The 19,660-nt window shown below is 38.9% G+C and overlaps 1 protein-coding gene across 3 annotated transcripts in view; it reads right to left on the bottom strand.

Moving 5' to 3' along the window:
* Positions 1-19,660, bottom strand: part of Lgr1 (Leucine-rich repeat-containing G protein-coupled receptor 1) — a 113,288-nt gene that overhangs the window by 78,168 nt on the left and 15,460 nt on the right. For all 3 annotated transcript variants that reach the window (XM_067787904.1, XM_067787921.1, XM_067787911.1), the window contains exon 2: positions 2,491-3,208. In XM_067787904.1, the coding sequence (XP_067644005.1) occupies positions 2,491-3,006 (516 nt within the window). In that variant the 5' untranslated portion in view covers positions 3,007-3,208. The remainder of the gene's footprint in view (positions 1-2,490; positions 3,209-19,660) is intronic.

The following is a 19,660-nucleotide window of genomic DNA, read 5'->3' as shown; positions in this document are numbered from 1 at the left end:
AGCACAATCTGAAAATCTTTCTTGGCATTGAAGGAGCCTAACATTAAAACTGAGAATAGTTGATGTGCACTTGTACGAGCACTTGAAACTTATGGTTGTTAAGCTGCAAAGATTGGCTGTACGCTCAGGAGAAAGGTGGTGTTCGCAGCGTTTGGAGCAGGTTTGATATTTCAAACGACTTTCTATAACCCCTCCAGAGCGAAAGGTACGAGAGTAGTCCCATACGCTAACAACTTGTAACTCCAATCATAAAAAATTCTTTTCAACAGCTAGTGAGCTCTTGGGAGTTGAATCCATCAAAAACGTGTTTTTCCGGCTCCTTACAAAGCAAAGATTCACTCTTTAGGCTGTCCAAAGCTGAATGGCATAACGAGATACATCTCTTCTGAAGCTAAATATCTTGGCTTAATTCTCGACTTCAAATTAGGCTAGACAAGGAATATTGAGGAAAAAACAAAAAAAGCTCTAGCAGTAGCATGCCTGAAAAAAGGTTGGGGACGCTTCAAGAAGGGTTAACTATCATCTTTCCGGCGGTGCGTCGGCATGTGCTAGCACAGAAATAAGCCGCAAAAGGTTATCTTCGATTGATTCTGTCTAACATTTGATTCGGACTATATTACGGCAGTTGTTAACAACCATATACAGAACCTAAGGTTTAATTCCAGGGGGGAATTGGAGAGAAATTGTTTTGGCAGTGTGTTCTACTCGTAGCACTTGCGGGCCGAAGAGTTTTTTAAAGCGACAATGCAATAAAGGAATTAGAGTCCAACTTTAAAAAAGTTCCATATTTTACGTCCCCGGAAGGCATCTCCCATTGCTAGGTCCTCAACCACCGCAGGACTAAAGAAAAGTTTACCAAATGGATTCAAAGACGGCAGCTTCGCACGACTACCACTTGGCTAACTCCCGAGAAAGGATGGCAACTGCTATTTTTGCGGTTTTAACTCCTCTTCATTCTTATTTTCATTTTCAGTTTTATTTTCCTAGGCTACTGGTCTGAAAATTTAAAATTTGGTACCACGGGGAATAGATGCCACCTTCTCTTTGTAGAATAAGTCGAAATGAAGAGGAGGAAGAGTGGATTTATCACCTTCTTTGCCGATGTCGTGCACTGCAAAGAAGACGGTAAGAGAGGTGGATAGTTCGCTCTTACTTAAGTAAGGGATTTCAATAAAACTATTTACGAAGTATAAGATTTGACGAACGGGTGGTTAAATGAGGAAAGTTTCAATTCATCCCCTCTAAACCGAACCTAGCCTAATTCTTCCTTACTTACTTAACTGGCGCTTAACCGTCTAAACGGTCCACTGCATACTTAATAGCACTAAGCTCTGCGGAAGCTTAGAATATAAAACGTCTGAGCTCTTTGCACATCCAAAAGAGGATCTGGTTAAGGTTATATTATTGGTATCGCCCCATTCTAAGCTTCCGCAGAGCTGAGATCTACTAAGTATACAGTCGATGAATTAGGTCGATGGCATTGGTAAATCAAATTCATTGTTCATTGCTCTTTTAGTGACTCACTTCGGTGTTATCAGTAGCCTCTCTCGCTGACTTACCGACAGCGACGCTATCAGTTTTATATCTGAGGTCTGGGACCGACACAAGTATATAAGTGCACAGCGGTGATGTATCCCTGCCCTGAAGGGATCTGCTTGCCGCTTGACAGCGTATATCGAAAGGGGTGTCGGTTTTTTCGAAATCAGCCATCGGGCGGCCTCTCAAGTGCATGGCTGCGTGTTTATTCTGAAATAAACAGGAATATATCGGCTGCCCAACGAATCCTTCCCAAAGTATGCAAAATATAACAGTAGGGGTACTTAAGGGCTTGATCACAGACTATTTTGATAATGCTAGACTCGATTTCGGCTATAAAACCTTTCAGCGTGATGAGGAAGTGAGGCCGATTCATTACATACAACTTCCACTGTTATTTAAGACTGCAGGCAAAAGTACTTGACATACGTTTTTCCGATAGTCTGTTGGAACTGGTCAAACTGGACGAAGCAACAGCACAAGCTTTCGAGAGGTTTAATCGTTTCGTTGGGAAGGTTTGCCTTGATAAATCCGTCTTCTATATCTTTAAGTCTTACATAAGTCTTTTACTTTTTGAAGCCCTAAAAGTAACCGGGACCACATGGTATAATTACTGAGAAACTTTAGAAATTTCCTCCGAAAATCCTCAGAAATGGTAAAAGGAATCTTCGTCACAAATGCGGGTAAGACACTAACATCTCTCATCCAAAAGGGACGATGGCAGGCTGGTTGCTTCGAATGTATTTGTCCCATTTCCGTCTTTGGCATGAAAAATTGCTACAACTGTGTGTGGTTTTAGGTCAACTTACATAAATTAAGTCTTATTGAACTTGGAATTTCAACTAAGAAGTAAAGAAACATTGTTAGTTTTTATCTTACAATATTTTTTAATCACCCTGTATGCATTCATAGTTAACAAACGAACAAAATTTTGCAACTACAAATTCCACTCACCTGATTTGTAGCATTCCAACAGCAACATTGCCACCCTGTCAAAATTGGCTGTGCCAAACGGAGACCACCTTGTGCATCCAAATCTGAGCCATTTTTCAATTGCATTTGATGTTGCGTCCATAGATCACTCACCGTTGTACTCATATTTGCATTATTGATTGTGCTGCTATTTCCACTATTGGCGCTATTCGCTGCAGGTACAAGTAGCTTTTTTGCAGGTACCACCGTGGCTGAGGACAAACCATTGGTAATTGTTGTTGTCAAACCATCGAAGCCATATCGAATATCATAGCAATTACTCAGCTTGACGCTGTGCTCAACGGCATATTGTATGCGTTCACAATTACAACAACAGCAACAATAACATAATAGTAACCATAATATTGGCAACAATCGAAATAAAGGAAATATTCGCATTTGTAAGAAAAATTTATAAAATCGTCGACGTCGACACCAACTGACACTTGACATTGGTACACTATTGGAGTGTTGTTGCCTCTTGGTGGTACGCTTCATTGTTGTTGTATTTTGATTGAAAGTATTGCTTTCATATTTACTGTGTGTGTGTTTTTCACTGCCGGTGAATGTCGCGCTTTGTTGTATTTAAGTGATTGTTGCGAATGAAAGTGAAAAGCTCTGTCGTTCTCCTCGTTTTTTGTTTAAATGGTCTCTAACTTTGCGTTTATTCGAATTGAGAAAAATCCGTGCAAGCTGATGTCTGCAAGAAATAAGTTTGGGAATTAATCGTTGATGTTTGTTTCGAATAGTTGGTATATCTTAACAATTTCAGCGGTTTTCGTTATAACCATTCAGCAATCATTCTGCTTTTCTTAAATAGGAAGGATGCCATAAGTTCAACGAACATAACATCATTTGACCTTATGGCCACTTTAAATGGCCACAAGGTCAATTGAAGTTATGACTATATAAAATGATCACAACGTCAAATTTCAAAATGCTAACAATTTCAACTATAGTATTCTTATGACTTTTCTGCCTTTCTTAAATGATCACAAAGTGAACTCACGTATTCGCAAGTGGACATAAGGTCAATTATTGCGTTTCACACTTCCACGTATCAAAATATTAAGCACTGGTGAACTTAAATTTATATTTAATGGTTAAATTTTCGTCTACGGTGCCCCTTTTTATAATCAGTTGAGCAGAGCTCACAGAGTATATTAACTTTAATTGGATAACGGTTGGTTGTACAGGTATAAAGGAATCGAGATAGATATAGACTTCCATATATCAAAATCATCAGTATCGAAAAAAAAATTGATTGAGCCATGTCCGTCCGTCTGTCCGTCTGTCCGCCTGTCCGTTAACACGATAACCTGAGTAAATTTTGAAGTATCTTGTATGTAGGTTTCCTGGCACTCATCTCAGATCGCTATTTAAAATGAACGATATGGGACTATAACCACGCCTCTTTTTCAGTATCGAAAATTTCGAAAAACAGAAAAATTGCGATAATTCATTACCAAAGATGGATAAAGTCATGAAACTTGGTAGGTGAGTGGAACTTATGACGCAGAATAGAAAATTAGTAAAACTTTGGAGAACGGGCGTGGCACCGCCCACTTTTAAAAGAAGGTAATTTAAAAGTTTTGTAAGCTGTAATTTGGCAGTCGTTGAAGACATCATGATGAAATTTGGCAGGAACGTTACTCCTATTACTATATGTATGCTTAATAAAAATTAGCAAAATCGGAGAACGATCCTACCCACTTTAAAAAAAAAAATTTTAAGTCAAATTTTAACAAAAAATGTAATATCTTTACAGTATATAAGTAAATTATGTCAACATTCCACTCCAGTAATGATATGGTGCAGTAAAATACAAAAATAATAGAAAATTTCAAAATGGGCGTGGCTCCGCTCTTTTCCATTTAATTTGTCTAGGATACTTTTAATGCCATAAGTCGAACAAAAATTTACCGATCCATGTGAAATTTGGTAGGGTCTTAGATTCTAGGACGATAACTGTTTTCTGTGAAAAAGGGTGAAATCGGTTGAAGCCACGCCCAATTTTTATACACAGCCGACCGTCTGTCCTTCCGCTCGGCCGTTAAACCGATAACTTGAGCTCACTTCGTATTGGTGTAAAAAATGGCCCAAATCCAACTATGACCACGCCCACTTTTTCGATATCGAAAATTACGAAAAATGGAAAAAAAATGCCATAATTCTATACCAAATAGGAAAAAAGGGATGAAACATGGTAATTGGATTGGTTTATTGACACAAAATATAACTTTAGAAAAAAACTTTGCAAAATGGGTGTGACACCTACCATATTAAGTAGAAGAAAATGAAAAAGTTTTGCAGGGCGAAATCAAAAGCCCTTGGAATCTTGGAAGGATATTACATATATAAATAAATTAGCGGTACCCGACAGATGATTTTCTGGGTACCCTGGTCCACATTTTGGTCAATATCTCGAAAACGCCTTCACATATACATCTACCACCACTCCATTTTAAAATACTCATTAACACCTTTCATTTGATACCCATATCGTACAAACAAATTCTAGAGTCGCCCCTGGTCCACTTTTACGGCGATATCTCGTAAAGGCGTCCACCTATAGAACTAAAGCCCACGCCCTTTTAAAATACTCATTCGAGTCTTTCATTTGATACCCAAATCTTACAAACAAATTCCAGAGTCACCCCTGGTCCACCTTTATGGCGATATCTCGAAAAGGCGTCCAGCTAAAAAACTAAGGCCCACTCCATTTTAAAATACTCATTAGCACCTTTCCTTTGCTACCCATATTGTACAAACGCATTCTAGAGTCATCCCTGGTCCACCTTTATGGAGATATCTCTAAAAGGCGTCGACCTACAGAACTAAGGTCCACTCCATTTTAAAATGCTCATCAACACCTTTCATTTGATACCCATATCGTACAAACGCATTCTAGAGTCGCTCCTGGTCCACCTTTATGGCAATATCTCGAAAAGGCGTCGACCTATAGAACTAAGGCCCACTCCATTTTAAAATACTCATTAACACGTTTCATTTGATACCCATATCGTACAAACACATTATAGAGTCAGCCCTGGTCCACCGTTATGGCGATATCACTAAATGGCGTCCACCTATAGAACTATGGCCTATTCCCTCTTAAAATACTTTTTAATACCATCCATTTGATACCCATGTCATACAAACACATTCCAGGGTTACCCTAGGTTCATTTTACTACGAGGTGATTTTCCCTTATTTTGTCTCCATAGCTCTCAACTGAGTATGTAATGTTCGGTTACACCCGAACTTAGCCTTCCTTACTTGTTTTAACATATTCTGGAATACTTCCAATTAAAAATCGGGCTCAAACTGGTACGGTGTGGTTTACTTCGGCACAAGAAGAACATATTCAACTAAAGTCTTTTTTTTTTTTTGAACTGGTCTCGATACAATTGATAAAAGATCAAATGGAATTCTCCAAAATGAACTTGAATTAAATATAAAAAAGATCTTAAAGTAAATTGGACTTATGGTCATTTGAGTGGTCAAAAGGCTTAAGGACAATTTCGAGCACACGTACAGATAGAAAAACAAATTTCATTATATAAATTTGTATAAAGGAGAAAATGAAGCGGCAAAGGAAAAGAACTAAATTTAAAGAATATGAATCAGAAGAAGAGGAAAAGGAAGAAAAAGAACAGTATTGTAACAATATCGATTCTAATTTGAATGGTAAGAACCTTGCTTATGCCTATCGTCACTCTTGCTAAGGCAAGGAAAGGAAAGGTAAAAAGAAAGGAGGGGCAGCAAAGAAAAGGTTAGACGTCAAAACCAAAGCGAAATCTGAAGTCGGTACCGAAACCAAAACGGCGTGTTATCAGTTTGTTATCGTAGTGTTAGCGGCTTGTTAGGAATGAGTTATTGGTGTGCTATAGGTGTGTTGTCGACGAGGTATATACGATTTATCGATTTGCTATCGAAGTGCTATAAATTTTCTATCGATAACAGAACCTATCAATAAGCTACTGGTTTTTTATCGACAGATTTTAGGTTATCGAATAGAATCGGTTTATTATCGAAAAGTATTCGATTATTAATCAAAAAGTTATCCATTATTTATCGAAAATTTGTCGGATTGATATCGAAAGCTATCGATTTGTTATAGCCTTCTTACAAATTTCTTTTGGGCGTATTATCTTTTTTTATCTACAAATTTTTACGAAACATTTTTTCCGGAAAGTAGACCAGGGACCTATCTATTCGAACAAATTCGATTCATAGTTCGATTTGCCTGAAATTTGGTACATAGGTAGCCTCTTGCCTAGATTAATATTTACGACATTTTTATTTGTGGGAAATGGAACAGGGGGCGACGGGGAGTTGACTTGGACCGAGCCTGGGACTGGAACTGAGGCTAGAACTGTAACTTAAGCTGGAAACAGTAATTAAAAAATCGTCCGAAATTTAAAATGTTTTATTGAGTTCCCGATAAAGCAAGGAATAATAATAATGTGAGGCCCGAACTACCGAATTTTTTTCAAAAATTCGGGACTGGATATAAATTTACACATATATAGCTGGTTAAGTAAATAAATATGTACATTAGGTTGGCCCTTCGTTGTATGGAGAAAAAAGTGTTTGGATTTTCGATCTCAGCCCCTAGAAAAAAGCGATAGCGCAAAAACGAACATATAAAAAATCGTATGCCATAAAGTTTTATAGATTGCGTAAAAAACATGAAGTGCTGAAAAAGCACGAATTTTAAACATTTCAGGTATTCATATTCCTTTATCCTAGAAACGTTTACGCCGTTTCAAAGCAATTTGTATGTCTTAGGTTAGGTTAGGTTGAACTGGCCGGTCCATGAGGACCTCACATAGACTGAATAAATCCGTAGTTTTACCAAAAGTTTGTTTCAAGGACCAAAATGAAAAACCCTATCAAAAACCAGGACCTATGTTATAAAATAACTCCGTCCTCTTTGCAAATACTAGAAGCTTCCTAGGACTTAAGCCACTTGCTGCTTCTAGAGCTGACAGCTGTGTCACTCCTAATAGCTGCAGTCTTAGCCTGGCAAGCGCAGAGCACGAGTACAGAATGTGCTCGATCGTTTCCTCCTCCAGCCCTCACTTCCTACATCTGCTTTCACTGACCAAGCCTAATTTGAAGGCATGTGACGCCAGAAGGCAGTGTCCAGCCAGAATACCCGTCATTCATCTACAGTACTCTATTTTTAATGATAGAAGCAACTTTGTTAGTCTAAGGTTGTAAGACCTGCACATAATTTTCGACACTTTACAGCCCCGCGCTTGAATCCACGCCTTTCCTGCTTGGTCGATCATGTGCACCTCTTGCCTTCGCTTAATCCCGCCCAGTCTAATTGAGACGTCTGCGGAGTAAACTTCAAGGGATGCGCACTTTTTAGCTAATTCATTCCGCTTCTTCATTCCCATCTATTCCCATATGCCCTGAGACCCAATATAGATGTATACTTCTCCCTGTCCCGATTCTCTCCAGAGACTGCTTACACTCTAACACGCATTTAGATGCTGTGGTATGCGAGATTATTGCCTTAATTGCTGCTTGACTGTCAATATAAAAGTTAACACGATTGCAGCTTGGGCTATTTTCTTCCAGGGTTTCTACTGCGTTGATTACGGCTACTATTTCCGCTTGGAAAACGCTACACAAATGCGACAGCCTGTAAGATCTGTTTTATTCCAGATCAGCACAGTATACCGCAGACCCTACTCCTTCCACTACTTTGGAACCATCTGTGTACACATGTACCGCCTCGTCCGCCATTTGAGCACTTTTGCGCCAACCGTCCGCCCCTGTTGTGACCTTAAGATCGCCCTCGAAGCGCAGATAGAGAATCATGTAATTTGTCTTATTTCCTTGTTTTTTTTTTTTTTTTTAAATGACTAAAATCCTAGAAACCGATCCATTAATGACACAGCTACAAACTTAAATATAATATGAATGAAGAGTTTTTCATCATTCATTGTATAGAAAAAAAAATGTCCAACACCCAATAAGGAAAAAGTTCTCAAAAGTAAACAGAAGTCACTTGCTTATAAGTTAGGACTTGTCAGTAACAGCAAGTGCAGGAAGTGTGGGCTGCACGAAGAAACGGTTGAGCACGTTCTGTGTTCGTGTCTTGCGCTCGCCGGCTCAAGGCTCCAGCTATTAGGGGCGGCAGAGTTGCCAGATCTCGAGGCAGCAATTAAGCTGGATTCTAGAAAACTGCTAGTATTTGCCAAGAGGACGGAGTTATTCTATAACGTATGTCCTGGCACCTGAATGAGGTTCTTCCGTTTGATCATCAAAAAATTCTGCTAACACTATGGGCACATTCAGTCTATGTGAGGTCTTTATTGACTGGCCAGTTCAACCTAACCTAAACAGAAGTCGACAGCGTTTTAAAACTTGCACGTCGTTAAAATCAAATTGAATGAGCTAAAATCAAAAAACTTCTTAAAGTTCATAATAAAACTTATTGAAATCTTGGCAGCTTTTCTATTTTGTAACTTTTTTGTTATTGAACCAATGTATGTAATTTAAAATGTGTATGAAAGCTAACTTCTACAGATTAGGCTATATTTTGATAACAAGTGACAGATAATTCTGTCCACAATAAATGAATTAGGGTGGATCAAAGGAATATTTAACCCCTATATCTTCTTTGATTGGCCTAAAATTTTGCATATACAAATTTAAAGAGTATTTCAATATTTTTGGCGGCTGGTGAGAACGAGTATCGGAACACTTTGAAAAAGAAGGACCACCCTAATGTCGTATACATATTTGTATATCAAAGTGTTAACTGCATCAACACGATCAGCATATTTAATGTACATATATACAAATGTACATATGTATGTACCTTGCTTTTAATCAATTTACCAAAAAAAAATATTCTATGAAACCAATAAAAAAGATGTAACAAAATGTGTTTATTTTTAAAATCGTTTCATTGGTAGCGGATTGATATTAACACAAGTAATAATAGATTTTATGTAAACAAATGAAATGCTTTCCGCTAACTTTTTGAGCAAATAAGCAACAAATTAAATAAAGTGCTATTGCGACAAATTTAATTAATAATGGAGTCTTGAACCTTCAAAAATTATAATTTTTGATACATCTTACATTGAAAAAAAAATTTATTTAAATTTTGAAATTTTTTTTTTAAATCACTAAAAATTTTTTTACATTACACACCGCAGAAAAGTGCCAGTGAAGGGCAAATTCGATAAGCGGATTAAGTTTAATTTGAAATAATTAATCAACACTATCATCATTAATTAACACTTAAATAGATAGATTGTTGTGAGGTTATGCACTGCGACCACCTATTGTGCCCTCATCAAAGCACCTCGTCAAAACCAAGATCTTTGAGAATATCCAGAATGGTGCTCGGCTTTAGAATGTGTATGTGTTCACTTTCTAATTTTAACCATCCAAGGATCATTAGTCTTCTTCTCGCAACTCCATCGCATTCAAGCAGAATATGTACTGTGGTCTTATCCTCACTGTCACAGAACCGACAGAGGCTATTAGATCATATATCTAGTTTGTGCATGCGGCTCTTTTGTCTGCAGTGACTTGTGAGTATGCCTGTTAGAATTCTAAGGCTGCTTTCTGGGAGGCTAATCATGGATTTATCTCGCTTTGAGTTGATTACTCTAAATAGCGACAGACCCCTTTTGCCTGAGTTCTTCCCTTATAATGTATGACCCTATCGGCATTATAGGTTCAGACCTTATTGGCCTTTCGGCCGCTGCTATCCGTGCCAGCCCGCTCGCTTGCTTGTTTTCAGCCCCCTCTGTGGCCAGGTACCCAAGTCAAACAAATGGTGTTATTGGCCCCTAGATAGTTTAACCACTGTACGCACACAAGGACTGTTGACGATTTAATCATAACTTAAAATATTGCCTTGATCGCGGCCTGACTGTAGCTGCGTATAACAATTATCTTATTTGTGTATCCACGCTGCAGATTCATTTCTGCACACCGGCTTACTGCAATAACTTCGGCTGCAAAGATGCTTGTATATTTTGCGAGTGGACATTTTAGTTTTGGGGGCCGAAGTTCCCGCTCCGATGTTCTGCGCTATGTTTGAGCCATCGGTGTACCATATTATAGTGTGATCTTAGTGCAGCATGTCATCCCTGGGAAGTTGGATGAGTGGAATATACTCTCTCAGCTTTTCTATATTCTGTGACTCTATCACTCTTTCACTTCGATGTTTCCACTGTAAACGGCCTTACAAGATTGCCATCGATTTGAAGTTTTTGAGAACTAACTGGCTTAGTTCTTGACCGACGTGAATTGGAATACAAATATTTCATTACGATATTTCTTATCAAATATCAACAGAAATCAGCTGTTCTATCAATCATTTAGCACTTACAGCTGGAGTATGGTAGCAACTGTCGGTAATGCAGTGCAAATACCCTTAAAAAAAAAAAAACAGTTTTGAAATACATGAAGTTGGTTACAAAACAGAAGGTGAGTAATAGATAAAAAAAATTTTAAAGCAACTATCTCAAAAATGATATGAGCCGTTTAGGGGGTATGGTGGTAATACACTACATCCTTAGCTCGCCTACTAAGCTTAATTTAGATGTTTTGTACATCTAAGGTTGCCACCTTACTCAACTTTGTTAATTCATAATTTTCACTTAGATATCAGTTATGCGATTTGGCAAAACCAACAACAATAAAACAATTAATCTGAAGATTGATTTAAACTTGAGTTTTCTTATTATAAAATCCTAATTAGTACAACATTTCATGTGTAAAAGTAATCGGACCAAATTGTTTTAATCTTAATCAGTTTTGTTTTGTGTTATTGTTCAATATTGATGTAATATTTTTCCTCCTTTATTCACTTTGTTGTACTACACGTTGTTACATTAATTTGCCATTAGCACGTGATAAACAATCGTCAAGCGGAATAAATAATAATAAATGTACAAATTTTTGCAAATTATTTACACTACAAACTTTTAATTGAGTGTATTCTTTGTTCGGCAAACAATCAAGATATAAATTAGGGTGGTTCTTAAAAATCGAATGAAAATTTTTTTTTCAATATCGGCTTTTCAATTGGCAATACCACGGTAAAAGGTATAGAAACTTAGTGTGTGGACCCGATTGGAGATAAAAGAAGCTCAGATTACTCTATGAAGAGTAGGACCTAGCTCAAGGGTTATGTACCTGTAACGGTGGGCGTTGACACCATCTTTCTAACTGCAGCCTGGTCTGGAGGGTAGTGGGTTGGTTTTTTATCTCGAAGCACTCCTTCTCTGAAGACCAGTACATATCTTTCTCTCTTGATGAATGGCGTGAATGGTTAGGAGCTACCTGCTTCAGAATCTAGTGGCTGCCCAGTGGTGGGACGTGCTTATTAGCTTTAATCAGGAGGGAAGTTTCTAAGTACACAGAAGTGAAGTTGACGGAGGTATCCGAGTGTCATTACCCTGTGTTCTGAATCATGCAGACTAATCTTAGTAAAACGAAGTCTATGCTCGAAAACTTAATATGACAGCTAGGAACCTGGGGTTGCATTGTACTATTGTCTAGAGACAAATTTCAAACTTCGCAGGCTAAGGGTGCTAATTTGATGAAAATATTGTACCCGAAACTAGCTGCCAGCAGGAAAATTAGGCTATGTAATCACTGTAGCGTCTTTCACGCGGAGGTCGCCTCTGTTGAGAAACCTTTGAATAGGATATACCTGTAGCTGTTTACTCTTTGCTTCTGGATAGATGGGACTCAAGTTTGATAACCAAGCACTGGGCTGATGTGTCTATTGCCTAGTGTTTCATGCTTACTGGCCGGGTTTTATACTCCAATTACCCAACGAAATTATTGGATTTTACCCAAGTTTTTGTACCCATTGTAATTGGAGTATAATGGAGCTCATACGGTGCGCACTTATATTCTGGACAGGCTGTGTTAGCTCTATGAAAAAAGATTAGGTGGAAAGACAAGACATTAATATTCTCGGTCGTGTAGTGATCGACTCTCTGGAGGAAATGTTCGAAATCGATACCGCCTTATCGATAAATGTAACGAATGTACTCAAATATTCACTAAAATAAATTGGAAAGCAATCTCCAAATGAGTTGTCTCTAAACTGTGCAGCGACCTTGTAACCTGACTTCGTTTAACTGAAAGGTGTTTCTCCAATGCAAACATCTGCTTATATATGTGCGCTTTCGTGAACAGATGGAGTAAATAAAAGAACCTAAAGTCCGAGTATACCCATTGAAGCTTCTTCTCTTTTTGCTAGGTTCCCTGGTACTACACTTTCTTGTTGCCACGTTTTTCTGGAATAACACGAAAGAAAACGTTGGTCGAGATTGAGACTCCTTGCCGTAATCGATATCAAAACTGTGATACTAATAAAGATACCGTAGTGTATCGGTGTGATATGAAATGTTCTTATTTGCATTTCCACATTCCAGCATCAAAATATTCAAATAGTCTTGTATTCAAACTATACGAAACCAAAACAATCGCATGTTATCCACGGTACGTTTTTAAATTCTTTCTTTCTTATTAGCCGTTGCTCTTCCCTCTTATATCAACGAAATTCTAACTATCACAGAGCATCTTCTTCTGTATTTTTACCTGTCTTAGTCTGTCCTGTCATCACTGTATTCTTATAATACTATTTGCCTTATCAAGGAACGTTCAAGTCTCCTAAGTAGCAAACGAGACATATGAGGTCTCAAAGGGTGTGGAAGTGACAAGCCTACTTTACAACTTTTGTTACCCCCAGAGGGTTAGGGGGCTTAGAATATACGCGCGGTCGGTATGCATGTCTTAAGAGGCGACTAAAATACCAAATTGATACAAGGGGTTGCCAGCGCGATATATAGCTTTTCCAACCCAATTGTCAACCTCACCTACCCGTGGCGAATCCTGCTTCCTTAACAGCCGAGGCTCTGGTAACCCTGAACTCCTGATGGATCTAGGGGTGGGAGGTCGGTATGGCCAAGAAGGTTGCATATGGTCATACTAAATCGTTCCCGAGATGGTCGGACTAGTACATGTATGATGCTTGTTACCGGAACGTGCCGGATCTGCATCAGGCAAATGACCGTCATCATCAATAACACTCCCCCAGGCCTTCGGGGAGTGTCCTTATCGCCACAACAACGACAACTTTTGTTTCTACTTTTTAATGTTTCTCTGTTTGCTAGGTCCATGGGAACATCCACCAAATAGCCAGAAAAGACCATTAAATGGTTTTGCGATGTATGATGACTTCTGGCATAGCTCCTGAGGAAACTGCATACTATATTGTCAGTTAAACTAGCTGGGTGCTTGTGCAGTTTTTAAGTTCTTATTTTATTCATTTAATAGGAAGAGGATGAGCTGTATTCTCTTTAAAAAAAAAGCATGCAGTAAGAAACATATGTGGGTCATCGCTGAAAATGTGCCATCTCTGTGTTAGGAGGAAAAGGAACTGATCATCTTTTTATTATCATCTGGTGTCATCTTCACTTGGTAATCCGTCGTAGTTTATTCATCACTCCTAATTCCTCGCATTAGTCCTGCTCAATTTCGATGCGTGCAAGTGATTTGCAACCGAAATAATGTGAACTTAATGGTGTGCGACTGCCGTACCGTAGTGGTAGCATGCTCCGACCACCACACCGAAGATGCTGGGTCCAACTTACGCGCAAAACAACATTACAATTTTAGAAAGAAGTTTTTTCAATCAACTTGAATTTTTCTAAGCTGGTCGCCCCTTTGCAGTGATTTGGCAAACATTTCGGGTATATTTCTGCCATGAAAAGCTTCTCAGTGAAAACTCTTCTGCCATGCAGATGTCGTTTGAAGTCCGCGCAAAACACATATGTCCCATCCCACCAATTTGTAGGAAAAATTAAAAGGAGTATGACGCGAATTGGACGAGAAACTCGGCCTAAAATCTCATCGGTGCTTATCGCGCCTTGTATAAATGTGTGCATACACACTGACACCTACAAACCTACACGCACACACATGTGCGTAGGTTAACAATATGTGGAACCATTCAACAAGTCGCGCATTCAGCATGTGGAACTTGGCTATCACACACGAGCGCACATATTTTGAATAGCTCGCTCTTCGCTTGTTATTTACATACAGCAGAAGTTAGTTCATGTTGAATGGAATAAGTGCGCTCACGTTTATGGTGTACTAGCTTATAGAGGTTTACGCCGATCACTTTATCGGTGGCGGCGGCGTATGTTTTATTATATAGCGGCGGCGTTGACGGCGTTGAGGGTGCGCCGGCGTACGCCGGTGTTCTTACTTTAAAAACTTGATTTTTCTATTTAAAAAAATTATATTTATGAAAGGTTTTGTTTGTATGTATTTAAGGAAATCAACGTGTTGGCCATTTCGAAAGATCCGTGGTTTTTGCCTCAAAATCTCGCAGACCGTTCAAAAATGTTCAGGCGCAGCTCCTTGAAGAGGGATTGTCCCTCGTTAACTTACTCCAGAGAGGATTCGAACCTAACCCCGGTCTTTGGAATTGGTACTGCTGCGTCTGCAGAAAAGAAATAGGTATACATAAAATAAGCACACTTTTGTCTGAATATCTCGTGCAAAGCGTAGTTTCACCTAGTGTTAACTCCTAATAATCGTCGCGAACACAATTTCTCTAAATCATTTGTGGCTTTTTGGCGGTCACGCACAAAGGCGACTTACGGTTGCTATTAATGGTCTATTAATACTCATGACTCTCATGGCACAGGGCGCCTTCAGTTTTTCCTGCTATTTTTAAGAGCTACAATTCCCGATGTGCGAACAGTAGCAATCCCGAACACCAGTAGCTACCATGCCTCCTGAGCCTCACACCATATGCCAGCACAGAAGCTATAGGACTGCGACTTGGAACTCATACCTTCGTCGACGTCACTTTCCTAGAAGCTCTAGGTGTAGCTCCGAAGACTTTCCAACGGATGCTTTTGTCGCGCTATGCTGCCGAGCTACACCAAAGAAACATCTTGAAACGTGAGGGAGTGACTATTCGGCCAAGGATGCCGCCCTCGAAATCATAAGCAGTCTAAGTGAATGTCATTGCGTAATGGGTGAAAATCGTATAATCCTCGGCGCATCTACATAAAATAAAATTTCACAAGGACCCTGGATAAAATTTTTAAAATTTAGACCAAAATTTGAAGACGTTTGTGTTCACAACATTGATTTCAATAGTCTTCGTTAAATCAAAACGATATTTTTTTTGAAAGTCGACCGATATTAACTTGAAAGATGTTAACTGCTGTTTTCCGGCTTTATGATATAAGAGCCCGTTATGGATAATGGCGTAGCTTCAGTTTTCAGACTAGTTCGACTGTCCACTACGTTAGGGTAGTAGCACAGACGGTCATTAGTTCCACTGTCTTGGGAAAGCTTTTGCTTCACCACTTTGAGTGTTCTTGCGAAGGACAAAGCCTCACCAGGTAAATATATGTGCCTACGTATTCACATTTGTAAAAGGAGCCGCAACGTGTAGGTGATATTTAAACTTGGTTGATAAGCTATAATCAATGTAATTCACTCCAAGGGGCTTGTTTTGTATAGGGCCGCCAACTTTAGGAAATGTCAAGGGGGGAGACTTAGGTGTTGAAGGATGAAGTGTGAAAATCAAAATTAACATTTCAGACGCTATTGTATAGTTTCGCAAATGAACAACAGAAGTTTGAATGTAAACCCAAGTGATTTTTCAAACCCTTCCCATACGTACATAAATCCTCAACTTATGTATGAGGTAATAATCATTTCAAAGGATTGTTTTTGCCCCTAGAACATAGTAAAAGATTTGGCATCACTGATTTCGCTTATTCTTTCAGCCAATCGCAATGTAATATTTAAAAAAAAATCGGCACCTTTTTGTGTAATTTGGTTTTTTTAACAACTTGAAGACAATTTGAAAACATATTCGCCTTGGGTAATTTTATTTGAATTGATTGTTCATTATTCATTTTTTGAAAAAAAATACCCAAAGAGAGCATATAAATTTATAATATAACTCTTCTTTTAGTGTTTTGTTTTAATAAGTCGGCGTTAAGCTAGCATTGAAAGTGCCTGTTTTTTTAAATAACTTTTGAAAATTTAGAAAGAGTTAAATTTCGCAATTAGTTTCTTATAACTGGCAGCGATGCCCATCCGTTGATATCACTTTCGACCATATTCGGCCAATTTTCGACATGAACAATAAATGGTCTAAACAGTCTTAAAATAGTAGAAAATATAGTACCGCACCGGACGCCACCACCGACGCCGCCGCCGATTTAGGTCGTTTTTCACACGCCGCCGCCGAATGTCAAACATATCGGCGCGGCGGCGGCGGTGGCGTCCGGTGCGGTACTATATTTTCTACGTTTATCGGCGGCGTATATCTCTACTAGCTTATACCCGTGGGTTTTACCCCGCGTTTCTATAAAAATATGCAGGCCACGCGTAATTGGCCATGTGGGAAACCTGAGTTGGTAAGATTGACTTCTGCTACAGCTAATAACTGTTGTTGTATGAGGCAATTAAAATTGAAAAGGCATATCTATCGGTATCAATGGAATCCTTGGTTTTAAACTTTTTTGTTTTCGAAAAATCTTTTTCAAATTTAAGAATGAGTCCGATGTTCTCACTCTTCAATCAGAGTTAAATAATTTTAATGGCTGGCGCTGTAAAAATGTGCTTGCACTTAATGCCAACAAGTGTTACTGCGTAACGTACTCAAAATTATATAATAAGTTGATTTCAACTTATTACTTCAGTGATATGCCTTTAGTTAGGGTGAAGAGAATCCGAGATTGTATTCGATTCATCGTTACATTTACTGAGCATCTAAATTTTTTTTTGGGGACAAAGATACATTCCCTGGGTAATAATACGTATCCTAAGTTATGAGTTATAAGTCATTCATATCAGGGGTAGCCCTGGTCCACATTTTGGCCTATATCGCGTAAACGGGTTGTGATATCCCAAAACGTCTACTTTTTTGTTAAAGCCCTCATTAGCATTTCATTAGGTAGACTCCCGGACAGATTATGTGGGTATCAAAACCATCGAGGCCTAGGGGTTCGAAACCATGCAATTTATATTCCCCGGTCAACAATCCATATATCTGGATAATAATACGTAATTATGCAAGTGGCCGCATCTCCTCGCGTTGCGGTTCTATAGTAATAAAAACAAAAATTTGTTCTTTTCATCTTCATATAAAAGATTTGAGAAAGAAAAACAATGAAAATATTGCATGAAGTGCATGCCCATAAATTTCACTCAACGGGTTTTGATGGCTGTTTGGTAGTTCTTTGACATTTCAAGGTGTTGTTTGTAAAAAAATTGTTTCGTTTCAATATTATAGTGAAGTGTGAAAAATAATTTAGAAAGTTAGGTTAGGTTAGGTTGAACTGGCCGGTCCATGAGGACCTCACATAGACTGAATAAATGCGTAGTGTTACCAGAAGTTTGTTTTAACGACCAAACTGAAACACCCTATCAAAAACCAGGACTTATGTTATAAAATAACTCCGTCCTCTTAGCAAATACTAGAAGCTTCCTAGGACTTAAGCCACTTGCTGCTTCTAGATCTGACAGCTGCATCACTCCTAATAGCTGGAGTCTTAGCCTGACAAGCGCATGGCACGAGGACAGAACGTGCTCGATCACTTCCTCCTCCAGCCCGCACTTCCTACATCTGCTATGACTGACCAAGCCTAATTTAAAGGCATGTGACGCCAGAAGGCAGTGTCCAGTCAGAATACCCGTCATGAGTCTACAGTCCTCTCTTTTTAATGATAAAAGCAACTTTGTTAGTCTAAGGTTGTAAGACCTACACATAATCTTCGACACTTTACAGCCCCGCGCTTGAACCCACGCCTTTCCGGCTTGGTCGATCATGTGCACCTCTCACCTTCGCTTAATTTCGCCCAGTCTAATTGGGACGTCTACGGAGCAAGCTTCAAGGGATGCGGCCTTTTTAGCTAGTTCGACCGCTTTTTCATTCCCATCTATTCCCATATGCCCTGGGACCCAATATAAATGTATGGTTCTCCCTGTCCCGATTCTCTCCAGAGACTGCTTACATTCTAACACGCATTTAGATGATGTGCTATGCAAGATTATTGCCTTAATTTCTGCTTGACTGTCAATATAAAAGTTAACACGATTGCAGCTTGGGCTATTTTCTTACAGGTTCTCTACTGCTTTGGTTACGGCTACTATTTCCGCTTGGAAAACGCTTTAGAATTTAGAAAGTGTTTTCTTTAAAATTTAAAAATAATTAGGTATTTCATTTGGCAGCTGGCTCGAAACGCTGTTCCTAAAACACAATTTCTATAACTCAAATGACCGCATCATGTTTTCAACATATTACTAATCAGATGTGTTCACTGAAAGCGGCCTATTTCGATCGATTGATGTACCGTTTTGAGTTTTCGCCATGGCGGCGCAGACGAAATTCAAAATTTCAAAGCATGCTGTGTGTGTTTTTGTGCAAATATACCAAAATTTATTTGTTATTAAAAGCCATTTCTAGGTGCTATTTAAGTTTTTTTTTTCCTTGAAACGTTTGCCATTTGAGGTACGTATTATTGTTTACAACAATTAATTATTTAGGTCGGCTCATGAAGAAAGTAATCGTTATGTATATTTAATGGAAATATAGGTTCTGTTGCATATAGCCTAAAATGGACAAGTGGTTGATATATTAGCAACCTACCGCATTACTGTTATACGAATAGCATGTGCTTATCGGACCGTGTCCGACGACGCGATCCATTTTTCTCCAGGAAAATCCCAGTAGATCTACACTCAGGTGAAATAGCCGACCTGTATTGCATTGGAATCAGCCGACCATCTGAAGATGCTAAGAAAAGCGCAAGGTCACGAACAATAGTTAGGTGGCAAGAACGGTGAGAAGATTCGAGAAAAGGGCGCTGGACCTTCATGCTAGTCCGGAATATAGCGGAATGGTACGAGCGAAAACACGGCGAACTAAATTACCACCTCACGCAGATATTGAGCGGGCACGGCGGCTTCAAGGAATATCTACATAAGCATGGGATAGGAGAGGATCCTTTCTGTCCAAGCTGTCCCTCCGAATTGGTAAGCGCAGCATGTAATGTTTCACCGCCCTCGTTTTCACGGCGAAAGACTGTCTGTAGACAGAGTTTTTGGA

Source organism: Eurosta solidaginis, chromosome 1 (genome assembly GCF_040869045.1).
Source record: "Eurosta solidaginis isolate ZX-2024a chromosome 1, ASM4086904v1, whole genome shotgun sequence".
NCBI lineage: Eukaryota > Metazoa > Arthropoda > Insecta > Diptera > Tephritidae > Eurosta > Eurosta solidaginis.
Note: the sequence above shows the minus strand (reverse complement) of the source record. Positions and strands in the feature narration are given on the sequence as shown.